The sequence below is a fragment of the Delphinus delphis genome, chromosome 21, assembly GCF_949987515.2.
Source record: "Delphinus delphis chromosome 21, mDelDel1.2, whole genome shotgun sequence".
NCBI classification, from domain to species: domain Eukaryota; kingdom Metazoa; phylum Chordata; class Mammalia; order Artiodactyla; family Delphinidae; genus Delphinus; species Delphinus delphis.
In genome coordinates, this window is record NC_082703.1 from 16,865,708 (window position 1) to 16,892,621 (window position 26,914).

Genomic DNA, 26,914 nt, shown 5'->3' on the forward strand with positions numbered 1-26,914 from the left:
GAAGAGGGAGATTTAGGATAATTCGACATCTTTTTGGAACATGGAAGACTAAATGTTATGAATCAGATAACAGTACAATTTATGGTTTAGAGGTAGAAGGGTAAAGAAGATAGCAGGATAGGAAAGAGGTAAGGTTCATGTCTAAAAACTAAATATTACTAGAATGAAGTAAGGTTACTTTTAGGGCAAAAGACTGTACTTTGGGGGAACACTGACATTTGTGTGAGTCCTGTGGAAATATTTGTATGTTAAATTCAGTGTTGAAAGTGTTGAGTCATTATCGGGATTTAGAGTGTGCCTTATAGTGTCATTTATAAAATTTGATTACTCTCCTGGTTACTGAGATTCATATTCAAATGAAGCAGTCTAGACCAAATTTTCCAGTATTTGATGTAACCATAACTATTTAAACCTTTAAGGATTCTTAGGACTCACCTAGGCCAAAACTTTATTTTATAGCTAGGAAAACTAAAACCGACAAGATTTAATGGATTTGCCTTAGGTTGGAGGAAGAACTAGGATTAGAATTGTTTTGTTTTGTTTTTAATAGTCTACTGGTTGTACAGGTTTTATATATATTATTGTATTATTATTTATAGGATTTCATGAATAAGTGTCAGTCATGACATCTTGAAGTTTTAAATTTTATTCTGGGTGGAAAAGACTATCTTTTAATAGCATTAAAGCTTTGTATTTTATTACTTTGTTGTGCTATAACAGTGCACTCTTTAATCCACCTAGCAAATATGTATATGCCACCTCTAGTTCTCTTTTACTTGCATAATATGTTCTGGACAGTGCATCAGGTGCCAGGATATACTGAGACTTGTATTAACTATAGTGGAGGAAAGGAGTGGGAAGTTCTTAAAAGCACTCCCAATTCTCAAGAAACTCACAAACTTCCTCATTTGTAACACCAGGTTTAGTAAACTAACCGCACGGCACCTCTCTGTGGAATATGAGATAGCTAGCACAAAGAAGCCATCTAGCACTCACTAAAGGCTTTGGTTTTTCCTGTTGTATTTTTTCCCATCTTTCTCACTCAAAACTTTGCTGGTCATAGATACCATGCATAAACATTTACTGGTTGATTCTTTTAACATTTGGCAAAGGCGTAGATGACCAGAAACAAAACAAACAAAACAAAAACATAGTCCTGTGGTATTTATCAGAATTCTAAAGGTTATACTGGGAACATAATGGATTAATTTTTCTGGAGTGTGATTCACTGAGCCCATTAATCATGTGTAATTAACAAGATAGTAAAATGATACCTTTGGAAAATCTGACCTTGGAAATGAAGCTTTAAATGAGATTTTAAGACTCCATTTTCTATTAGAGGGGAACTAAACACTATCTTTTTGAAACTCACCAAACAACATCGACCATCTTCTTCCTCTGTATCAGTTCTCAACATTTTTATTCCTTTCATCCTTGGCTACTCATACTTGAGTGCATTTCATGGAACTGTGCATATCTGTAACCCATTCCTTGCATTTACTTAATTACCTATGTGCTTTGTGGCTTCACAATTAAGAAGGTACTATGATGAGTATTTTTTGCTCTAGTCTGTCTCAGATTGTTTACTTAAATGTAGGTATTTCCAATTCCATTCTCAAATTTTGTGATCTTGATAAGTTAACTACGTGGTTTCTCTTTTCCAGCTTTCATAGGATAAGAGATTAATACTTTCTGCACATTTAGAGGGAATTGAGGTGAGGAAATAAAATATTTGCAAATACATTTCTAGGAACATCTCATCCTTATTAAAAAAATTAAGGGTAATGCCATATTTGCTCTTAATTTATCTTTTAATTATATAAGTTAATTTATGAAGTAAAACACATTTGTGTTAAAACACAGTACAGTAATCCCCCCACAAGTCCATAGGAAATACGTTCCAAGACCACCCGCAGTGGATGCCTGAAACTGTGGATAGTACCGAACCCTACATATACTATATTTTTCCTATACATACATACCTATGATAAAGGTTAATTTATACATCAGGCACAGTAAGAGAATATCCAAACTGCCAGCATCACTACTCTTGTGCTTTGAGGCCATTATTAAGTAAAAAGGGTCACTTGAACACAAGCACTGTGATCCCACGACAGTTTATCTGGTAACAAGATGGCTACTAAGTGACAAATGAATGGGTAGTGAATGCGGCGTGGATACTCTGGACAAAGGGATGATTGACATCCGGGTGGGACAGGGCAGGAAGGTGTGAGATTGCATCATGCTACTCAGAATGACATTTAAATCTCAATTTAAAACTTACGAATTATTTTGGAATTTTCCATATGATGTTTTTGGACTGTGGGTAACTGAAACCACAGAAGAGAACCTCCAGAAAAGGGGGAATATGTACTGGAGGTAACTTTTTGGTTCTTATTTGTATGGACTTTTTTTTTGTCTTTTCTATCTGATTTCAATCCATGATGTGGCATTTTAGCAGTATACTTTATTCCAAACAGCCTATAAATACATCAGGAGTACCTAGCAAAAGGAATGAAAAGGTGTGTTTGAGACCATCATTCCATTGTATGGCAGGAATTCCCCAAGGTTTCATTTCCTGGCTCACTGACATCAAGCTGAGATTTAGGATGCAAAGAAATTTCACAAACATTATGAAGTCTTCCATGTAGATTTTTTTTTTTTTAACATCCTTATTGGAGTATAATTGCTTTAACAGTAATACGCAGAATTAAAAGCCCCTATTTTCTTTCTGCTACTGGTAACTATTTGTTGCTTTATCGCTCCTGTTATTTTTATTTACAGGTATCTATGAAAAGAGAAAATGTCTTTCAAAATGGTGGACTCATTAAAATTATCAGTAAAAGTTTAATAGAAGCCAGTATCTAATAATTTCTTTTTTTATATATACTTTATGATTTTACTTTTCTTTGGCAGAGTCTACCGATATTGTTTAAACTTATCATGTAATTTTTTTGTAATTTGCATGTATATTTTTTCTCTTTAAACAACAACAACAAAAAAGGTAAATTCCAGGTGGTTGCTTTTTGTTTAGAGAACATTTATGCCTTTTGGTTTTCTCTTCCTAATTTAGTAAGCGAGATCATTAGATGCAATTGCTATATACAAAATTTTATTGAAAAGAAACCTAAGAAACAACAGATGGATTCATTTGCTATCATAGGTTATTGATTCACATTTAGTAAAAGTAAGATTTTTCTCCCTTTTAGTAGTGTTTTATTTCAGTACCTTATGGGGGTGCGGGGGGAGAACAGTCCTAAGTAGTCTTTGAGAGAAAACTATTTTAAAAAGGAATAAAAAAATGTTATGACGTTTTAATAAGGAATATACGAACTAAGACTAACTCATATAATCCTTTATATTTTTCCAAGTAAAATATTTTTTTAATTTTTAATTTAGTTATGTAATGAAAATATAAGGTATTTGCTGTTTGCAAGAAGGTAGACTGATAGAGAAATCATTTTAATCTGGTATGCCAGATCCTATAATCAGTGCTTGGAAGGAGCAACTTGATGCCTGCAGAAGTTGAATGGACTTTTCAGCTGGGTTTTGATACAGCAGAAAAAGGGTTTCTCCCCACGTGGAGAATGAGTGAGCGAGAATATTCCAGTGGAAGGTGCAACAGGTACAAAAACATAAAATGAGAGAGTATTCTCAAACTGTGAAGGGCAGATTGATGAAAGGTTAGTTGGCTGGATAATGAATATCTTCCCATACCTTGCTAAGAAATTTCAATCACCAAGATACGTTATATGTGCTAGGTGAAACAAGACACATGAATGAGTTCCAGGATTGGCTTTATACTGTCAAGTATACAAATTCTGACCTGTCCCTTAATTCTGCATATCCTCTAAGTTCTGTAATCTCAAGAAGATGACATGAGATTAGTGTCAATTGGAAGTAAAAGTTCTGAAATAAAAGGCAAAGGTTTTACTAGCAATAATAACAGTTTTAAAATATTTAAGAACATGTATTCTTACATGGTTCATATTTGCTTTTCCTATGAGAAAAATATTTGTTTTCCATTTATTATGAAAGAGTATGATTTTACTCTGATTTGTTTTCAATCTATGATAGAGAGCAAATATTTCTTTTATTTTAATGTGTTATATCCAAGGAGAAACATACTGTAGAAGAAAATTAGTGACGGATGCAAGTTGATAGTTTAGATTTAGATAGAAGACCAAGTCTTCTATAATGTGCTGACTTTTTTCAACATTTGTTTGCATTTATCTTTAAATTGACAATCCTGATTCTCTTCCTAGGAGCAACAGTAAACCCAACATCATGTGCAGTTGAGATTGGATTATAATGTAATGCAAATGTCTGTGTCACCAGTTCAGTAGGATGCTCACTGCCTCTGGGTTTTGTATATAATTTACACAAACAGCAACTTCTGTTTTATGTAGGATCATATCAATATTTTGACTTTTTTCGTGGTAAGGTGATTGACAGGATAAAGAGAGAAACTGGGGAGTACACAGTAGTTGAGTGTATATTGCTATGATATTAATCAATGCAAATGTGCAAAGTAATACATGAAGTAGAACAAGGGCGTGTGTGTGTGTGTGTGTGTGTGTGTGTGTGTGTGTGTGGGCATAGGCATTAACAATCTCAGAGCAATAGAAAAAGTCTCAGAACATTATAATTTATCTAGTGTATATTTACATCTCTTTTATTCTCTTTTAATGTTGAGACTCTTTATAAGCATAGTCAAATGGTTACACCCATCAGTTTAATGACAGAAAAGCATCTGTTATTCCAGAGTCAGACACAGAATCTCTTAGAGATTTGTAGGACCTTTCAATGACCTTAGTCATTCAGCCTTCCACCCAATGAAGGAAGACCTACACATTAACTCTGACAGATAATCTTCAAGCTTATTCCTCTGTCTATAAATCAGTCCTTTATCTAAGAATGTTTATGTTACCAATGTGATTTTTTTTCCCGAAATGATAAGTATTATGTAGGCTCTACAGTTTTAGCCAAAACTGTTTTCAGTGATACAGTAGAACTTAAGCTAAATAATTCTCAATACTCAAAGTCCTTAAGTTTAAAAGTATCTTTAAATAAAAGAGGAGGGGTTGGCAAGTTTAAAGCCATTTTAGTTTAATTCATATATCTTAATTACAGCCATCAAGTTTAAAGTAGGTTCACAGCTCATTCCTTGTTAAAGCCTACTCACTTTTGCGGGAAACATTCTGAGTACAAACTCACACTTGGTTCCTGACCCTGCTGTTTTCTAATAAAATATTTTATCTTGGAGTTGTACATAACACCTGTATCTAGTAATCCCTTTGCTTTAAAATTCCTACTTCAAGATCATAACACAAGGGTTTACTAAGTTTTTCATTTCTTTATTTTCACATAAGAGCAAAGCTAACTTCCTCTCAGACATAATAGTTTATAGTATCTTTGGCATGGTCTTTTAGATCCTCTATAGCAAGGGTTGGCAAACTAGGACCAGCAAGGGCCAAATCCAGCCTGTCTTTTTTTTTTTTTTCTTTGCGGTACGGAGTTCTCTCACTGTCGTGGCCTCTCCCGTTGCGGAGCACAGGCTCCGGACGCACAGGCTCAGCGGCCATGGCTCACGGGCCTAGCCGCTCCGCAGCATGTGGGATCTTCCCGGACCAGGGCACGAACCCGTCCCCTGCATTGGCGGGCGGATTCTCAACCACTGCGCCACCAGGGAAGCCCCTGTCTACTATTTTTATAAATAAAGTTTTATTGGAACACAGCCACACCTTTTCATTTGCGTATTGTCTATGATTACTTTGCACTACAATAGCAGAGTTGAGTAGTAACAATACACCATACAGCTTGCATAGCCCAAAATATTTACTTTCTGGCCCTTTAGATAAAAAGTTTGCAAACTACTGCTATGTAGAATATGAATAGTAGAAAACAAAAACCCACAACAACCTCATTACCCCAAGACAGTTGCTTTCAACTTTTTATTATCTTTCTTTCCCTGCATTTCTCTTATTTATTTTTAAAGAGATGAGATTATATTGTTTTTGAACATTTTCACTTGACATAAAATTTTATGCTTATACATTATGTTAAAATAGATTTAGCTATTTTGTTCCTTTGCTTCTCCCTCATTATTTTCATCTAACCCTCTCATCATCCTTACTTCATTCCTTCTATGTTCTTTTGGTTTCCAACTTTTAGACACTAGCTTTGTGGCTTTGCACAAGTTATTTGGACCTCTCTGGTGGCTTCAGTTTCCTTGTTTGTAAACCGAGGATAATAATGATCTTCCAGTATCTACATACATCAAAGAGTAGTTCAAAGAGTAGTTGGTACTGGGTAAGATAGTGAACAAAACAAAGTTCCTACCCTTTGGGGGCTAACATTTGTAGTGACAGGACAGAGACAATAAGTAAATAAAAAAGATACGGAATCTAAAATTTCTTTAAAAAAACAATGTTAATAGAGAAAAACAAAGCAGGAAAAAGAAGTACAGAGTTCAAGGGAGGCTTCTCTGATGTCATTGGAGCAAAAACCTAAAGGAAGTGAGGGAGTGAGTTACATGGACATTGGGGGGAAAGAGTATTCAAGCAGTGGGGTAGCAGTTGCAAAGATCCTGAGGCAGAGGGGTTCCTCTTGTTGGCAGAATACCAAGGGCATAAGTCAGAGCAATCAAGGGCAGAGAAGTATAGGAAGTGGGTCAGGATATAAATCAGGTACAGCCTTGGTGTCATTTTGAGGTCTTTAGATTTTACTCAGAGTGAGATGGAAAGCTATTAGAGTGCTCTGAGGAGAAGAATGGCATTACCTGACTGACTTTAACGATATATTAGAAAGTCCATACTATCTAAGGCAATCTACAGATTCAATGCAATTCCTTTCAAAACACTAATGGCATTTTTTCACAGAACTAGAACAAATAATCCTAAAATTTGCATGGAACTGCAAAAGACCCTGATTAGCCAAAGCGACCTTGAGAAAGAATGACAAAGCTGGAGGTATCATGCTCCCTGATATCAAACTATATTAAAAAGCTATGGTAATATTATAAAAACAGTATGGTATGAGCACAAAAACGGACACATAGATCAGTGGAACAGAGAGCCCAGAAATAAACCTGTGCACTTATGGTCAGTTAATCTACAAAGGAGGCAAGAATATACAATGGGGAAAAGACTACCCCTTTAATAAATGGTGTTGGGAAAACTGGACAGCTACATGCTAAAAATGAAACTGGACCACTTTCTCACACGATATACAAAAATAGATTCAAAATGGATTAAAGACCTGAAACTAGAATACTCCTAGAAGAAAACATAGGCACTATGCTCTTTGACATAGGTCTTAGTGTTAATTTTTTGGATCTGTCTCCTCAGGTAAGGGAAACAAAAGCAAACAAGTGGGACTACATCAAACTAAAAATCTTTTGCACATTGAAAAAAACCATCAACAAAATGAAAAGGTAGCCTACTGAATGGGAGAAGATATTTGCAAATCATATATCCAATAAGGGGTTAATATCATAATAAAGAAGTCATACAACTCAGTATCAAAAAGCAAACAACCTAATTAAAAAATGGGCAGAGGACTTGAAGAGGACTTCCTCTTTTCTAAGGAAGACATATGATGGGCAACAGACACATGAAAAGATGCTCTACATCGCTAATCATCAAGAAACCGCAAATAAAATCGACGATAAGATACCACCTCACACCCATCAGAATGGCTATCATCAAGAAGTTAATAAATAGCAAGTGTTGGCGAGGATGTGGAGAAAACAGAACCCTTGTGCACTGTTGGTGGGAATCTAATTTGGCACAGCCACTATGGAAAACAGTATGGAAGTGCCTCAAAAAAATTAAAAATAGAACCAGCATATGATTCAGCAATTTTACTTCTGGATATTTTATTTACCTGAAGAAAACAAAAACACTAATTCTGAAATATATATGCACCTGTGTTCATTGTAGCATTATTTACAATAAGCAAGATATGGAAGCAACCAAAGTGACCATCAATGGATGAATGGATAAAGAAGATATGGTGTGTGTGTGTATGTGTGTGTATACACACACACACACCATATATATATGTGCATATATATATGTATATATACACAATGGCATATTACTCAACCATTAAATAAAAAGAAATCTTGCCATTTGCAACAACATGGATGGATCTGAAGAGTATCACACTAAGTGAAATAAGTCAGAGAAAGACAAATACCTTATGATCTCATTTGTATGCAGAATCTAAAAAACAAATGAACAAAACAGAACAAATCAAAAACAGACTCATAGATACAGAGAACAGGGTGGTTGCCAGAGGGCAGGTGGGTGATGGGTTGGGCAAAACAGGTGAAGGAGATTAGGAGGTACAAGCTTACAGTTTTAAAAATAGTCATGGGGATGTAATACACAACATAAGGAGTATGGTTGATAATATTGTAGTAATTTTGTATGGAGGGGATAGTTACTAGATTTACTGGTGGCAATCATTTCCTAGTGTATTTAAATGTCCAGACACTATGTTGTATACCTGAAACTAACATAATATCGTATATTTCAATTAAGAAAAGATAGAGAATATTTCTAAGACTTAGGGGTAGGAATTAATTTCATAAGCAAGAAACAATAACCAAAGCTCATAAAAGAATAATAATTTTGACCATACTAAAACACCAACCTTCTGCATAACTAAAAAATTTAGAAGACAAGTAGAAGAATCTATATGCAACACTTCAATCAATTCATATCCAGAAAAAAGTGAAGCATTTTCTAAGTTAATAAGAAAAGTATGCTTTTGGAAAAATGGACAAATAAGCACTACACAAAAGATTAAACAAAAAAGAATTAACATATCGAAAGATACTCAGACTCACTATTGATACAGATCCCCACTCAACAATTAGATAAAATCAATAGTTCAGCAATACCAACATAACGTTTCTTCAGCAATGTTAAGAGAAATGGAAACTCTTAACACTACTTGTTTTACAGAATATGATCATACCTAGTAAATTTGAAAATACCCATATCAGCCTCTCAAAAACTCTACCTCTAGGTGTAGACCCTAGAAAAATATTGCACGTGTACATGTGAAAAGACAGTCTTTGTAGGAGTATTTGAAATAGCAAACATTTGGAAACAAATGCCCATCAGTAAGATGAAGCAATAACATGTGTTACACTCGTATAAAAATCTTACACTTTTTTAACAACACTGTTTGAATTTGTGTGAAGTTCAAAAGCAATCAGATGAGCAGCATGTAGGTCACATAGTTTACATCATAATAATGCAGCAATTTACAGAGAGACAGTAGTAAAAATAACACATATGAAGATATATTAACAGGGATATGTTACACTTGAGTGACCATAGTTAATATCCAATAAAATATAATTTGCTTAATAACTTCTCGCTAAGTGCATATTTATGTCTATGTGTACTAATAATACACACACACATATATTATGTACACATGGGTGTTCATGTATTCAGTTTTACCCTGAGAATATTGAATATATGGCTTTACTCTCATTAAAATTTTAAAGCATTTAACTTTTAAAACTTGTTTTCCCCAGAAATAAAAATAGTGTGATTTTCCCCAGTTTTATAAAGGAATTTTGGAAGCTACTGAGCAGATGGTGTCATAAAAGAAATATTTGTTTCGTTTATATTATCTACATAAAATCATTTTTAAGTGTCATTTATATTTTGAATATTTATAAAAAATGTTTCTGTGATAGTTAAAATAATCCAGAACTCTATGAATTTTCAGTAGATCAAATATGTACATAAATGTATAGATTAGAATTTTACATGAATATAAAAGGGTGTTGGCAAAAAAAAGATGAAAGGAGAACCCTAATTTAATTCCTTATTAAGGATCTACATCAGTCCTATCAGCCTGCTCCAGAGAACTAAGTTAAGCAGTCAAAATTCCCTGTGTATCCGCCGTTTGAGTGATACAAGCTTTTAATTTTTCAATCATTACTGACAACCTCCTATGACTCTGGACTCGAGGGAGTTTATATCAGTAAATTGTCCAAAACACCTTAAGAATAATGAATCCTTAAAGTCCACAAACTAACATACTTCTAGTGCAAAACATTCATTCTGTTACCTTGTCCTTTCAGGCCATGACGACATGATTGAAACACAAAGAACTTAGTAATTATCTAAATTTCAGAGGTTTTCAAACTGTGTTATTGTGGATTTCCTAAAAGTTTCGTGGTATACATGTGTGTCGGGCAGGGAGATGGTATTGCATGGGGCTGGTAGTGGCTTTTTCTCTTGGATGCATTATGCGTCCAACAGAGGTTGGTTGGTTGGACCCATGCTGAATATATTCTAATTTTCTATGATTGCCAATAAATTGTTATTCTAATTGTAACTGGTGTATACCTTTATGTATAATGTGAAATATCATTATTGGTTTTGAGAGTTTATAATTCATATGCACTATGAAAGTTCTGGAATTTAAGGGCATTTAGAATTAGACCTTTAAAATCTCAAAGTTTCAGGTTATACAGTCTAAAAATTAAGGCATATTTAAATACACAAAGAGTGGTAATCTTATGTTATATAAAGAGAATAAATTGCATTTACCTCTGTGTGCATTTGTAATTTAATCATTCTGGGACAGAACACATTGTGTTCAGATCCAGAAAAATTAATAGATTTTATTTGCATCTATTTCTACTGTTTCCTTGACAACTACTATAGACGCTGCTATCACCATGGGGATGGTTCTTCTAAATGAAGCGGCAACATCCAAAGGCGATGTTGGAAAAAGACGGAGTAAGTCTCTGTGTTGGTATTTTTCTAAGTCTGTTTTAGTCTTAAGCTTCATTTAAATCAAATGGGAAATAGATAAAAGTCCTTTGTAAATGAACTTCTAAAGAAATGTTCTGGTTTGAAGACAGTTGTGGTGTTCCTTACTTTTTTCTGTTTCTTGGATGTGTGTGTGGCAAATACTTAAAAATACATTTCTTCCAAAATGGGACTGGGTGATTTTCTGTGGAACTGGATATAAAGAAGAGCTCTTATTCACCCTTGGTTGGGGTGCTCTGACGCATCTCTGCTGAAGCTGTAGTCTCTGTAGTCATGTCCACCCTACAGGAAGAGGTGGAAAATTCTGTGGGCAGAGTCTTCAGAGGTTTTACTGGCTAATGATATGTTTTCCTGTGCCACAACAATCAGGTATGCATTCAAGGACAGACTCAGAGAGAGAAGTTTTTGCATAGATCTTGTACCCTGAAATACTATACTTCCGATTACCTTCAAAACCTCCTTTTAGCAACATTTAGAAAGGGGGCATTTCGTGATACCATGTTTTCCAGTGTCTTTGCCTTTTCCAATGATATTCCAAGATTTACAACTCTACCAACTCCCAGCACTATGTCTTAACAAGGTGACTACATTTTATCCTTTGACAGAACTGTTCCTCGAAGGGAGTTGTAGAAAAAGAATACATGTTTATAAAGTAACATATATTTGGCAGGAAAAGGGAAAAAACACATGGGAAAAATCTTCTGCCCTGAGGAGCAGAGAGAGGTTAGGAAAGAACAGACAGCCTTACATTCAGTATTTCCCGCCACAGATCTTTCTGTAATTAATATAAAGTCCCCATGTGAGCTTACGATTATGCTTCCAGAAACCTATAATTAAGATTTTTCTCAATATGCTTTGCATTTCTGAACCCTTTTTAAAACCCAGAATGTATGCGTGAGGAACACAGGCATCTGGAAAAGACTCATAATTTATTAAGAAGTTTAAAATAAAATCCAGACTTATTTTTTATGGGAATTTTAGTTATGGTGACATGTATGTAAATCAGTCATAGTGATTTCTAAATATAATTCTTAGGTATCTTAAGTGTTGAAATGTTTTGGATGTAACAGACACTTTAGTCTACCCTCTGTTTTCCCATGACGCCATCTATACACTGTTAGAAAGAAACTACACAAGCGACGAACGCATTACTTTCTTTAGTTAATCATTGCTCAGAACATCATTTTATGATTTATGTTTTGAATAAAGGATGTGACGTTCTTGGGACTGGCAAGTAATATTTATAAGGACAAATTCTTATGTGTTTATATATTTATCATGTATCCTTCATATTAAAATAGTAAGAAATATGTAATTTTTAAATTGCAGGTCTATAATTATATATATATAAATAATCACTCCAGCCCCCACCCACTGCCAGTTTATTTATTTGTGTGTCTGTGTGTGTGTGTGAGTGTGTGTGCGTGTGTGTGCGTGGGGGGGCGAGAAACAGACAGAAGGGGTGGAGAATGGGAAATATATTTTTTAAATTATCCCTTTTGACTCCAGTGTGATTTTTATTTTTGATATAATACAAGTACTGTGATTATTATTGCCCAGGTCAGAATGCGTCTGTGTCGTCATAGCATTTTCTTCTCACAAGTATGTTATCTCGTATGGGCTGCAGTGGTTTGTTGGGTCATTACTGACTCCTGTCTCGGGTCCTCTCCCCCACGTGCGAGTACTTGAGTAGCATCATTTTGTTCCACTGCATAGAATCAAGTAATATACTCTGTCTTACTTGATCACGTTTTGAGGCTTATTTTCCATCAAACACAATCAGATGAGGCTACCAAAAGCGGCAAAGGGAGTGAAAAAGTGTTTTACTCAGCTTCTGGAGAAAAAGACAGAGGAAAGGAAGAAGTATTTGGTAATGCCAAATGTAGGAAGTAGAAAGTAAAGCATCATGTCATTAATTCTGGGTTTACTAAGATTATTGTAAGCACAGTTGCTATGTCTAGTGGCTAGTGTCTGTCATACTTGGACATTCCACAATCTCAGGAAAAAAAGGTGTTTTTCATTTCTGCGGTATTCAGCAACTGTTTTTGCTTTGCTTTCTGCCAATATTCATTTGAAGTTCACCTTCATGAGTGTTACCTGAAATGAAATGCCACAGAGGCTGCAGCTCATTGCTATTAAACACTTAGGACTTTTTGCAATTTGTTCTCAAAACTGAGAGAATGGTATTCCTACAGAGTTGAAAGAAAACTGACAGATTTCTAGACCATGTTTTAACAATGCCATACCTTACCTACTCCCTGATTTCCAGGATTGTAATTAAACCTGGTCTAATTTATATGCTAGAATAAGTTAAAAATCGTATTTCATCACTATAGCAGCATATAGAACCGTTTAATCTTCCTTGTTTCCGTCTGTCTTAGTGTGTTTAATCTCTTTTGTCTTCCCCTTTCTTTTATAATTAATTATATTAGATATTTCAGTGTTTTTAAAGAATTCCCTGAAACTAACGAAAGGATACAAGTATCGCACAAATGTTTTATTCTTAAGAAACGGTTAGCTATTTCTTATTAAGAGAACTAATTTCTACTTATTTACAGAACAGATTTAAATAAATTTCTATTTCTCTAAATATACCTGTTTTCTTTTATTCTAAACATACCTGCATTTAATTGGCTCAGATTTTTAAGCATTTATGTTTTGTTTATTTTACTAATAGCAATGTATCTTATTTAATTAAAATCCAATATATGTATTTGCATACATTTTTATTATGTATATTATATATATTTGATTAGTCATCTACTTTAGAGTAAAATCTTCCTAACCATAACAGAAAGGAAAAGAAATTTCCCTGTTGTCGACTTGCCTTGGACAAAGTGACGCTGAAAACCTAGACCACAGCCTAAGCACATTCTGCTGTAAAATACACCGTGTGTTCCTTTGTAAAACAAACAAACAGTAATACCGAGACACTATTACCAGCTATTTAGGGGGATTTTCTCCTGCTTTGACTGTCACAGAGTTCATATTTTCTCACTCCCCAAGCTTTTGTTCCTAGCCTTCAGTGCGCTGGGACGAACTGTTATTTGTAAGGAACAGGCTTTTACTGAGGCAATAATCTAGCCAATAACCTAAAATTACATTTCTCTGTAAATATTCCATGGCATCTGAAAATAAAATTCTACTGCACATTCTAATAATGCAAATGTCTCTGCTAACATAGCCAGTAGTTCACAAGGCAGGGGCTGACAATCTTGTTTGCGGTTTATCACATGTTTTGTTGTGTTTTGTTCTGATCCCTCTGGGGGCATTTTAGTACTTGTAGGAATTCTGTGAGAGAAGAAAACCACCAGAAGACTTAGATCACTTTTGTTGTTTTCATACCCCAAATAGTACATTTTCATTGAGAAGAATGTGGAAAATAATGATTATCTGGTTTGTTGTACCTGTGTGTGCCATGAACTGTTACATGTAAGTATACTGTGATTAACTGAATGCATTTAAAAAATATAAACATTTGGGTTGTGTGTGTCTAGACCAATGGAGTTTTCTGTCTCTTTCTAGTCATTTGTCTAGTGGGATTAGGCCTGGTGGTCTTCTTCTTCAGTTTTCTACTTTCAATATTTCGTTCCAAGTACCACGGCTACCCTTACAGGTAATATCATTATACTAATGTGACTGTTTTCATTTTTAACTAATAGAATAAATAGAATTTCATTGGTTAATATATATTTAAGGATTAATATAAAGTAGCTAACTTATTTGCCAAGTGACTTTAAACTCTGTTAAGCAAGTTTTTGAGCACCTGCCATGTGTTCTGCATAGACCATATGAAGGAGATATAAGGCATGGTTCCTGCTGCCTAGCATAGCATAGTTTTATTTTAGAGATACATGTTATATGCATATTACATATGTACATAAACAGATAGCAAAATGTTTTAAATTTTGTGGAATTTATCAAAATTTCTTCTTGTCTTGGTTTGCCTGTCCATCATGATTTTTACTTCATTTGCAAAATTTTTTTCTCATAAAAGCTACTGTTCAGTGTCCAGTAACTTGCATCTTTTGAATTCTGCAAAGTTTTAGCTTTTTTTTCCCAATAAAAGCAAACTTGAAAGGGAAAATTAAATGATAAAATAACGTCTGGTCACTGGAAGTTGTATAATGAATATCTCCTAAGATTTTTACCAACATATTTTCATAATTGGGGATGGAAAGATGTTGAAAATTTATTCCAAAATGATGTTATTATAACCAAACTATACTTTTCACTAAAGCAAATACAACTGATGTGCCAGATTAGAGTTGTCCGGGTCATGAATTAGGCAGATTCACTTCTTGACCATATTCCTCCCTCAGCTTCTCTGAAAGGAATAAATATTCCACTTTCTCTTTCTCTAGGGAGTCCTTCTAATAACCCATCCTTCTCTCTAATTAATAAGTAAAGGCTCTGTATTTCCTTTCTTAGAGATTTTGAAAACTCTTTTCTGTTGAGATAGTAGAACTAATGATATATTGATAGAAAATAAAATCTCATACCTTACGTCCCTTTTGCACGTGAACTGAGCAATTATATTAAGAGAATGTTTCTACATAGGTGATGGCAGCAATGTATAGCTTTTTCTGGGGCACAGAACTATTCCCGTGACAGAGATCTGATTCTGGGCTTACAATGAAGAGTAAGACGCTTCAGCCCTACCTCTCTGTTTTCTCATACAGACAGAGGCACATTTCCAATCTCTTCTTCTCACACCCATTAAAAATAAATGTACTAAAGGAGTGGAAGAAATGTGAGTATCAGATCTGAGCTGTGAGGCCATCTACCTTTAATCCTGCCTCCAGCGTAAGTGAATTTTTAAAAAACATTAGTTCTGAGGGCAAGAAGAGTAATAAGAAAGGCAATTAAAGCCTTCAGTTTCTTGATTTTATTCTTGACATTGGCTGTCTAATTTTGGTTTTGAAATGTGAAGTCAGACTAATCAAATCTCAGGTTAAGTAACGCCCAGGAAAGATGAAGTTCATGTTCTTTTTTTTCCCCCTGCCCTACGATTGAGAATCACGGTTCTGTATGACTGGAGTCTTAGTCTGACTTGCATGTTTTCTGTTGATGGAATTTGTAGAAGAGTATTTCTATTTCTCTTAAGTTTTTATTCAGCGTGTCAAAAACAGTTAAATTAACTCATTTCAACCTACAGCATTTACATGTCCATGAAAGGTGTCTACTTTAATAAAAGGTGAAGTATAGTAAGGGATGTTGTGCGATTCTTAAAACCTATTTAGTTGACGGTCAGAAAATAGGGGAAGGTAAAGAGCAAATTCCAGCTTTCCTTATACATCAGAGCATCAAAATCTAACAAGAATATCATCCCCTATCTAGATCTTCCTAGTCATTATATTGCTATGTTAGAACAAGTAGAGAAAAGTTGTTTTTCTCGTTCCATAGAATAATGTTACATTTGACAGCACTATTTTGTTATGATATGAAGAGTTTAAGTTTGTCCTTTTTTCCCAAAAAGTAATTGTCATTTAGTAGTATAAATCTCTAATCCTCTGATTCTTTAGCAGGAGTGGACATGTAAATCACCTGGGAAGCTTTTCAAAATACATATTCCAGGCCTCACCCTAGATATTCATAGTGAGCATTTCTGAACCAGAGTATATGCTTATTTCTTTATGAGTGTGGCATCAACCATTCTTATTGTGTCACAGTCACACTCCCTTTCCAAGGGCCCACCAGGCTAAACAAGGACTGGGCTTGCCGTTAGCTGGCCTCACGGGGCTGGAAGTGGAGATGTAAGGAGTCAGATGGAAATCACGCCCAAGAGTGGTTTGTGAATATGAAATTTGACATAGTTTAGATGAAAACCCCTAAGAGGAGCTGCCAAGAAACAGACTCAGAACAGAGCTCAGCAAAAAAGCCTGGGAAACCCAGTGCACCGAAAGACTGTGACATGTCATTACAGAGACACGAAGGCAGGATTCTGGCTTTGGCCTCCACTCTTGCAAAGTCCACTGTTTGCTGCGCTGTTCCAGCTCTTCCACGGCCCACTTTAAATCATTCTCTTAGTTTATTCATCTCTTCCCATATCCCTTCAAAGCTTTCTAATATTTCTCTTCAGCCTCTTAAGAACTTCTGTTTGTATCTGCTTTCCTGCATTCTACCTTTTCCATGAATACAGTGATGCATCGTTCATCAAGCTTCCATAAATCCTTCTAGCCCTCCTACTTCATAGCTCTCCAATCATTCATCATCAAATTCTCTTGCCTTGTCAGGTTGATAGAATAGGTTATATGTGTTCCCTTCATTACATTTACAGCATCCCCCTGAGCTAACAAAATATGGTAGAGGGGAGCATTATGAGAAAAAATACCAACTTTGCATCTGGAAAGCTTTATTCTCTTATTAGTCTAACACGTGCATATATGCCAGAGTTACTTTAGTAATGGCAGGTATTGCTTTGGGGTTTGTTTTTAATCCACTGCATCATTTTCCTTCAGAATAAGGTTTTTTCTCAGAAATTTTATCAGTTCTCTTGCGAATGATTATGATAATAAATAGATGATTAACATCAAGAGCAAGTGTTGCCAAAAGGACTGGAGGGAGTATATATACCAGAGATTTGGATAAATCCTCAGCTAAGTTCTAAAAACCTGGCAGTATAGTGAAAACAGTTTCTGTCCAACTAGTTCACTGGAGAGAAAGCAAAGGTGATCGCAAAAGCCAGAGTGAGAGAGGGAATAAATGAAAGAAAGGACAAGAGAAATAATTCTGGGAATAGTTGAAAGATGACATGTTAATAAAAAAAGAAAAAGAGACGATTTCCCACTGAATTATCCTATGGGAGAGGCTTGGTCAGTTATGAACATAGTACCACATTCTGAAGGAGCACTTTGCATTCCCAGAAGCACGTGTCTGTGGCACCAGCATTATAGTATTTGATAAATAAAAAACAAACCAAATCTTGCTCCTATTGGATAAAAGTAGTTTGTAGGGAATGAGAAAATGAGATACTCGACACCATCATTATAGCAAGAGGAAAGGTATTCCATATTCCAGAGGTATGTCTTGGCCTGGGTACTTCTGAAAAGACATTGTGGATGCCCATCTTCAATGAGAGCTAGTGCTTAGTATAATGAATCATAAACCCTGGTGACCAAGAGCCAAATCAATCCAATCCTTTGTGCCAGACATACATTGAAGTAGGCTTGCAAAAAAAAAAAAAAAACAAACTTTCTCAACCAAGACCATTTCCTTGACTTTGAGATGAGCTGCCAGGACAAATAAACAGTTTTCTTCAAAAAGAATGGAAAAACCTCCCACTTCTGCCTACTTTAGATGATACCAGTACTTTGGATAAGACGAGAGATGTCCTTTACTGAAAATACATATTTGAACATAACACCATCTACTAACTGAAAAACACCTTTAGCCGGGGGCTTTGGCTCCAATGCCAAAGTACTCTCTTGGGTGTAATGCCCCGGCCTTTGGTAGCCTTTGATATCTGTGTTTTAGGTTTGTGAATTACAACTTTTATACCAAGAAATGCCTCTGACGCACAGAACTATGTCCAGAATTATTTTAAAACTAATTTTTTATTTCCTCACAATTTTGAATTGTCTGATATACAACCTTTAATTTCTTCTATAAGGAATGATCTTTTTGCTTTTCATTTTTATTTTAATTTTAAACCTCACAAAACCTTAAACATTCATGCGCTTCCTATTTTCTGAGTACTTCACACTGCTATTTTTTTTTGTTTTTGGTCTATATACTTGCTGAAAGGGATAAAAGTCTGTTATATGTTTACTCTACTTCCTTAAATCGTCCCCACATTTTAGTCTTAAGGGTTTTTTCCCCACAGTATCAACATGTTTCATGCCATCACTAAATTCTCCCAGATCATCTTTAAGTTTCAATAAGCAAACTTCCCTCATTTAAATCCCTGATCTACCTGTTACTAGCTCAGTGACTTTGGGAAAGTTAAGTAACTTTTCTAAACCTTGGTTCTCTCATTTGTAAATGGGAAATGTTTACATACTTTGATATTTGTAAAGATTATATGATGTAAATCACTTAGCACATTGCCTGGTACTTAGTAAATGGCACATAGTATTAATTACTCAATAACTCTTTGATGCTAATTATTCTCATTAGTTCTGATATAAAGATTTTACACATTTATATTTAATTTTTCCTAAGCAGGAGTTTTTTACGCTAAAGATTAAGCAACTGTTGTTTTGGGTTTTTTTGTTGTTGTTTTGAGGTTTTTTTTCTCTTTCTTTTTGATGTATAGTTGATGTACAATATAAGTTACAGGTGTACAATACAGTGATTTACAATTATTTTTTGTCTTTTTGTTGTTGTTGTTAGCGAGTTTGGGACTGGCAACTGTTGGTATTTATTTGCATGATTCAGTTGGTGAAGAACAGATTTTCCCTGAACCTTTTGATGAACTTAATTCGTCTCTCGAATCCCTTGAAATTATTAGTGAAATATCAAAGATTATTAAGAATTTGATGTAATTACCATCTGAGCCATAGTTCAGAAAAAGAAGGAATTTTATTCTAGTGATAGCACTGAATTCATCTTGTGTATTAAATAAAGATTAACTTTAGGGCTTATTCCATTTTCTAAGAAGAGTAAAATGCTAGTGGTCATACATGAGAGTCTTCCATTATGGGTAATTACTTTCCCACTGTTTTCCACTGACACACTGATTCAAAGTTTTCTTCAAAAAATTTCTATAAAACTATTTGACATATCAAGTCTGTTTTAGTAGGAAAACAGCATGAAACATTCTCTAGTAATTCTATCATTTTGTTTCCTGTTTACGAATCTTTGGTTGTCTTTGAGAGGTATGGTATAATGGAAAAATAATGTTTAGAATCACAAGATCTGAGTTCAAATTCAGTATATAATTTTGTATGTTATAAGAACTCTGGCTCTGCAGTCACACGGATCCAAGTTTGAATCTTCCATTCTCTCTTCACTAACTTTGGGACTTGGAGTTACTTAACTTTTGAGTCTCAGTTTTCATCACCTCTAAAAGTAGTGTTTTTATGGGGTTGGATAACAGCTTTGTTAAGCTTGTTTCTTCATCTGTAAACTTGGCATAATAATTAATACCTATCTGAGAATTTTGAGGGGATAAATTATATAATCAATTTGTAGTGCCTGAAAGGTAGTGGGTTCTCAGAAGTAATTACTTAACCTACCTCTTGCCTGTACTAGCCATTTCAGCACTTGGTTATTCAGTAGCACCTTACCATGTTTCATTTTTCATTAAGTATTCATATGTAACTTTTGTGTGTTGCAGTTCTTTTCATTCTAGAGTATCGTAAGGTATTTTAGAGAAGGTCCTTGGAAATGCCTTTTTTATATCTCCAAAGTGTTGTGCACATAGTAGGTGCTCATCATATACTTGTTAATTGAATATGTTTATTCAAAAACATTTTTTATTTATTCCTTACCTAACTGCAACAGGAACCATTAAGATAGAAACATAATGGAGAGGAGGGTATTGGTTTGCCACAGTGCACAACTCCAGAAGGTGGAATTCACATCACATGATACGCCATGGAGTTGTCAGGTTGTTCCACACACCCAGAGGGGTGTGTGGAGTGTGTAAACATTATTCCAGACACCTGGGCTCTAAAGATACTTATTGCAACCTCAAAATGATCCTGAGCTGGCTGGCATCAAAAGTAAATATAAAAATGTGTATTAATTAAGCTTACAATGGACATAGAAACTACTCCATTGTCTTAACAAGATACTTATAATTCATGATGGCTTTGGTTACTTTGAGAGATGATAACCAAAAAAAGGATTGACATTCAGTAAGGGAAAGTACAGAATAATAGGTAGACATGAAAGATATTCCTAATGAATTTTGAGAAAAGTATGCTAGTGAACAAGCACAGCAAGGCAAAAAATCCCAGGACGTACACTATGTAACAATATCACTTTCCTTTCTACATCTTACTTAGATGTAGATCTTTCATTTGTAGGGATATAAAACACAATCTTGAGCCGTACAAAAATAAAACACAGAAATGGTGTGGTGATCAATCCACAATATGTATCATTGATGAGAATTTCACTGGGATTGCCTTTCTGATGCTGAGTTCCAGCTTTGAAGAATGACGTAAAGGACCAAAGACTTAGAGGTGGTTCAGGGAAGAGCTGGAGTGCTATAGCGGCACTTCTGTGTGTGTCCTATCTTATCTACATAAAGAATACAGTGCTAAATCTTTGTAATACTATTGTACAAATGGAAATCGAATCTTAAGGACTATTTTCTCCATATTGTTGTATTTCACTGTGGTGTATTGGAAAGTGATCTGGACTTTGAGTGAGAAGATGTGATTTGGACCGTGGCACTTTAAAACTGTAACCGCAGGCAAGTCTTTTCATCTTCTCTGAGCCTCAGTTTTCCTCATCTTTCGGATAACAACCATAATATTTATCTCATAAGTAAGACAAGTTGTGGCCAACTATTGTTTTACAAATGCAAGATAACTTAGAACTATGAGAGCTCGTATCCCAGCCTTACGCTGTTGTACTTAGCTGCTACAGGGACAAGCCCTCAGATGAAGTTTTCCAGCAATAGACTTTGACCCATGGACTTAACCACTGACAAATTTTTTTAAACAATAATATTCGTATGCATGCGTATGCCCACCACTTCAAACAAAATTTAATTCGATTTGGCTACTTCTGTTTTATTACTTGAGGGAGGAAAGCAGAACAGTTGACAGAAATATGTTTAATTCTGCTGAGGAAAAGTATAGTCAAATGCCTTTTCCACTAACAAACAATATAAGCTTTAATATCCAGAATAATAAAATACAAGTCTTCTAAACACGGACTGATTTTTTAATCAATATTTGATACTGCAGAAATAGATACCAGGAACCTGCATATAAATCCAAAGTGACTTTTATAGAACACTCAGAGTCCAGGTTTTTTGATTTCGCACTGCAGTCCCTCAAACCTCAGAACACATGGTCTGAGCAGAGACACACACAGCAAAGGAAGCTCTAGAGGGTTATTTCTATTGTGCAAACACAACTTTCTTACGCCGGCAGAAACCCCACCACTCAGCAACCCCTGAAAGGAAGGATAGAGTAGGAAGCTCCTGTGATCTAGAAGTTCTGTTGTTCACGTGTCCCCCCACCTTACTCCACATACTAGCTTTATTGGTCTTTTCCCCCCAGACCTAGCATCCACGTCTCTGACCACACCTAGTATAATAATAACGTTATCCAGACTCTTCCAAAGTGCCCCGCTGTGTAGGCTGTAGAGAAGAGGCCTCAGCAGTCGTTAAACTTGACAGCTCTCACTGTGCGTAACTGTAGGTATATCAATAGAAAGGTTTCCATTCCCAAAGATCCCTTTCCCAACTCCTAATAAAGTCCTGAATTTCTTTAGGGCTTTATTTTAGATCATGTACTTCAGACCTGAAGACTTTTCTGGATTTGGTAATTTTCTGTTACAAAGAAGAGAGCCCCAGGGCTTTTGGCTGCAGAGGCCTGGCTGACAGCCATAACTACTTCTCCCTCGCATCCCCTTAGAACACTTGTGAATATAAAGGTTAGAAAATCCTGAGAACAGTGACTCATTAAGTTCTACTAGCTACAAGGCCAGGGGAACAGGAGTGAGTTCACTTCTTTGGCTCCAAGATGAAATCAGAGCAGCTGCCCCTTACCCACACAAGTGATTTCTGTGCGACCGAGTGCCATTACGTAACCATGAGGTCTGACTTCTTTCCCAGTTTGAGAACAGCAAGTGAGAACATTAGACAAGAAAATTCTGTCCAGCTGAAGATCTTGGTAGAGAACTTAACCTGCTCCCAATTGGGCAGAATTCATTCATTCAAGAGCACCGCATACATTCTGGTTTTTTAAAACACTGGGGAACAGATAAATTAATTAAGAGAAGTCAAAACAAAATGCAAACCACTATTTGGTGCCTGTTCAGATATTTCACAGGAAGAGAAAAGGAACAAACATTACATATTACATGTAATATGGGTCTCCAGTAGCCACCCAATAACCAAATCCAGATGTCTCTTCTCATTCTGCAACCCGTGTAACCTTTCTAGGACTTTAGCTAACTAGCTCCTCTTGGACAGGCTATGCCCTGGATTTTGTAACATGGCACACTTGGACCTTCCTTTTTCCTTTTAGATTACTTCTCAGTCCCCAATATACATGTTAAATCCTGATCTTTCTCCTGAGATCTAGAAACAGACCTTAATACCACATTAACACCTCACCCTCAACCCCAAAGCCAAGCTCATCTCTGCTCCAAACCTGTGTCTCCTGCCCTGCCCATTTTCCCTACAACACTGTTATTCTCATAATCATACAAGGTAGAAACCTTGGAGTCAGTTTGGTCTCCAACACTTGCTATTCCCACTGCTGCTGTCTTAATTTATATACCTAGTATCTTTTTCAGAATATCACCCAGCCTCCTAATTTATCTCCGTGTTTAGTCGTTATCATCGATAAGCCATCACTTACTCGAGAATAATGCAGAATCTTTTAAGATATGCACAGATTATGCTGCTGCTTCATCAAAATCCATTGATGGCTAACCAGAAAGAAGGAAAAGTTAATACATGTTCCTTCTAGAAAATATCAAGAAACTGAATAAAATTTTTTATAATCCCAACACTCAAGTTGGGATGTCAGCAGTCTGACTTGTATACATTTTGAACGTAGGGAAGGGTTATATTAAAGTTTGGTTCCACCTGTTTCATCTTCCAGCACAGTCTTCACTGTACCTTGTGGTTTAGAGCAGGGTTAGCAACTACTGCCTTTGGGCCAAATTTAGCCCACTGCCAATTTTTGTGTGCCATGTAAACTAAGAAAGGTTTAAATCACTGGAAAAAAGGGAATACTGTGATGTGACAATTATATAAAATTCAAAGTTCAGTGTCCATGAATAGAGTTTTATTGGCACACAGCCAGATTCATTTGTTTATGCCTCGTCTTAGGCTGCTTTTGCCCTAGAGCAGCTTAGTTTAGTGGTTCCGAGAGAGACCTGCGGCCCGCAGAGTTTATTCACAGTGTGCTGACTCCTGGTTTAGCCGTATGGTGCACACGGAATCCGTTCTCATAATTTGTCTTTCCTCCATCAGCTCCTTTCGCTTAGGCTGTTATCCCTTCATTTCACTTGTTCCCAGTTTTTTCCTTTGTTTGCTTGTTTAAATTGTTCTTTGCCATCTTATCAAGTGTGTCACTGTGTTATACTTTATTGTATCCAGGTCTCTCTCCTCTAGAGAAGAAACATAACGGCCATGACTTTCAATCATTCCTTTTCTTGCAACACCCTTCTATTCATAATATTCTTCTACACAGTAGATGATCAGTAAGTCCTGTTGAATACTGACTGAAGCAGACTTCTGGGGGCCCTGAATTTGAGGAAATAGTTACTACTTTAACTAATCTTTCTCTAGAAAAACTTGATTTCAAATAATAAGCTTGTTTATGAACTTTTGGAATATCACTCCCCAGCAAGTCAGGGACTGCATTTTTATCTAAATCCTGAATATCTGCTATTGTGAGGGAGCATTAGCAGAGAGCCAGCCTTAAAGGGAGAAGTGCTTTGACTTTGTATATACAAGGCCCCTCGGCATCCCTGATGTACTTTAAGTAATAATAAAGTTACACACTAGAAGGGAATATTTGCATCCCTTTAGCCTAGGAGAAGGGGAGCTTCTGGGGCATATTTGCTGGTCCTGGCCTCTACCTGTTCTTCCTGGGTACAGGTCAATACCCTTGCCAAGTAGCATCCATCTTATACTGCTACCTGAGTTAGGGTTAACCAGGCATGTATTCACTTGAGAATAAGCCAGCCACAGTAGTCAGTGTTATAACTGTATAGACTACCATGTATAGACTACCATGAACTGTCATGAGATTCATTCATGACAGCAGGTGGACAGAAGTCCAGACAGAAGTTGATTGTGGTACCCAAGGCAGCTTCTCCCTCTGAGGAAACAGACTGCAACACTGAAAAAATACATTCCAAATCAGAGGAATATATTCAGTTTTTAGCATTCAACCGTTTTTAAGTATGATACAAAAGGATTGTATATGTTTTATAATAAGCCTTATTAGGAAAGTTATTATCCAAACAGTATTAGAAGCATGAATCTATGAGAACCATTAGATGATACATCAACATTAGACAGGTAAATGTGAGAAGAGCAAAAAGTATGTCAGACCCTGATACATAGAAATGAGGGAACTTATTTCTTGAGTGATGAAATCAGTATAAAACATTCATACTGGAATACAACTTGGACATTTATATAATAAAAAAAATAAAACCAAACATGAACTATTGAATGATTACCTGGAGAATAATAGTTCATACTTTTCTAAGAAACATTTTAACAAAATATTTGACACTTCTGTGCCTCAGGTTATTTCCGTTGTCTTGAACAAATGCTTATAACTCTTTATGAAAAAGATTATTTTAAATATAAATTAGGTAGTACTCTGCTAGATTAAACTTTTATTTTAGTACAATAGAATGATTAGTTCAAAATTAAATATGTATTTCTCATTTCATAATAATATATAAAAAAAGATTATTTTAACAGTTTTCTAAAAATATTTCAGTTTGGAAAAAACCCTGGCATAAACAAATACCTTGGTAACTAAGGATTCTCAGTCTATTTCAATATTAAGAAAATACAAAGTTCCTTTTACCCTGTGAATGTAGCAACATATAAAAAGTTGTAGAACCTTTTTAACCTTTCCAGCACCAGAAAGTTAGCAAGTATAAAATGACCATAAAGGTCATATTACTATTCTTGCTTTTATGATGGTAATACTTTTAGCAGTGCTAAAAGGTGATCTTTAGTATTCCATCGCTGGAAATGTGCGGACTATTTTTAACAAAAAAAAGGAAACTATAAATTCTCAGGTTTCTTTTTTTGTGTGGGGGGGGGGCGGGGTATGCGGGCCTCTCGCTGTGTGGCCTCTCCCGTTGCGGAGCACAGGCTCCGGATGCGCAGGCTCAGCAGCCATGGCTCACGGGCCCAGCAGCTCCGCGGCATGTGGGATCTTCCCAGACCGGGGCACGAACCCGTGTCCCCTGCATTAGCAGGAGGACTCTCAACCACTGTGCCACCAGGGAAGCCCTCTCAGGTTTCTTTTAAGTTATAAGTTTTTCAACTTTACTTATAGTTTTAAATATTTTGTGATCAGGTTTTCTTTTTTCATTAACCCTTATTCTTCAGTCAGCTTTATCTTCAGGGCAGTCTTTTAATTGAGGACAGAGAAAGCCGAAGTGTTCATCTACACATGACATATATACCTGCTTTGCCATCAGTGTTGTTAAGGATTATATGGATTGAACAGCATCTGTATCTTAATGTTCTGAGGAATTTTACTTCTGACTCTTCATGGCATTGGTTACCCTTGCAGGACTTAAGTCATAACTTGTTATCTCAAAAACTAGAAGCAATGTCTAGTTGCACCTAGATATCAGCACAATGATTTCTGTCTTGTAATTTAGTAATTCCTCAGAAACAGATACAGGGTAATAAAAAGGTTAGTTTGTATTGCATAATTACTTTATTATATAATGTAAACCAATATAGATAACATATTTAAAATATGTTTAAATGTTTCATGTAATGTTTTATAATACATGTATTTAATTTTAGCATATAGTATCACCAAGATTATAAAATATTAGCACTGGAAAGAACTTTAGAAATCATCCAAAACAACCGTTCTTTTCACTAATGAGGAAACCGAGGTTCAGAAAGATGAAGTAACGTATGCCTAGGATATTATAATTTAAATGTTCAAGTATTAAACTTACTAGTTTGAACTTTTTCCCAACTACATGGCTTTTCAACTATAGTAACCATTAATATATTTTTTTAATATTTAGTTAAGAATTGGTTTATCTCTGGTTGTCCTAAAATTATGTTGTCAAGACTTTAGAAGAAAAAGTTGCTACCTGTTAGCAGAAAGGTACAAATAACCAACAAAAGCTTGAAGAATGTTATTTAAATTGACTCACGATTTTACAAACTTAAATAAATTTCTTTTCATAGGTTAAAGTTTTGCTTAGGGAAGTTAAAAAAGGAAAAATAGTTACTTTTTACT

At 35.5% G+C, this 26,914-nt stretch overlaps 1 protein-coding gene and 1 long non-coding RNA gene across 6 annotated transcripts in view; one reads left to right on the plus strand and one right to left on the minus strand.

Annotated features, from left to right (window-relative positions):
* The window catches only part of LOC132417736 (uncharacterized), a 246,078-nt gene that overhangs the window by 177,924 nt on the left and 41,240 nt on the right, over positions 1 to 26,914 (minus strand). The gene's annotated exons all lie outside the window — the stretch shown is intronic.
* Positions 1 to 26,914, plus strand: part of TUSC3 (tumor suppressor candidate 3) — a 183,059-nt gene that overhangs the window by 154,866 nt on the left and 1,279 nt on the right. For 2 of the 4 annotated variants that reach the window (XM_060001510.1, XM_060001509.1), the window contains 2 exons: positions 10,704 to 10,778; positions 14,337 to 14,427. The exons of 1 other annotated variant lie outside the window; for it this stretch is intronic. In XM_060001510.1, the coding sequence (XP_059857493.1) occupies positions 10,704 to 10,736 (33 nt within the window). In that variant the 3' untranslated portion in view covers positions 10,737 to 10,778; positions 14,337 to 14,427. Of the gene's footprint in view, positions 1 to 10,703; positions 10,779 to 14,336; positions 14,428 to 21,114; positions 21,178 to 26,914 lie in introns of those variants that run through there. One more of the 4 variants, XM_060001508.1, reaches the window with a different exon arrangement.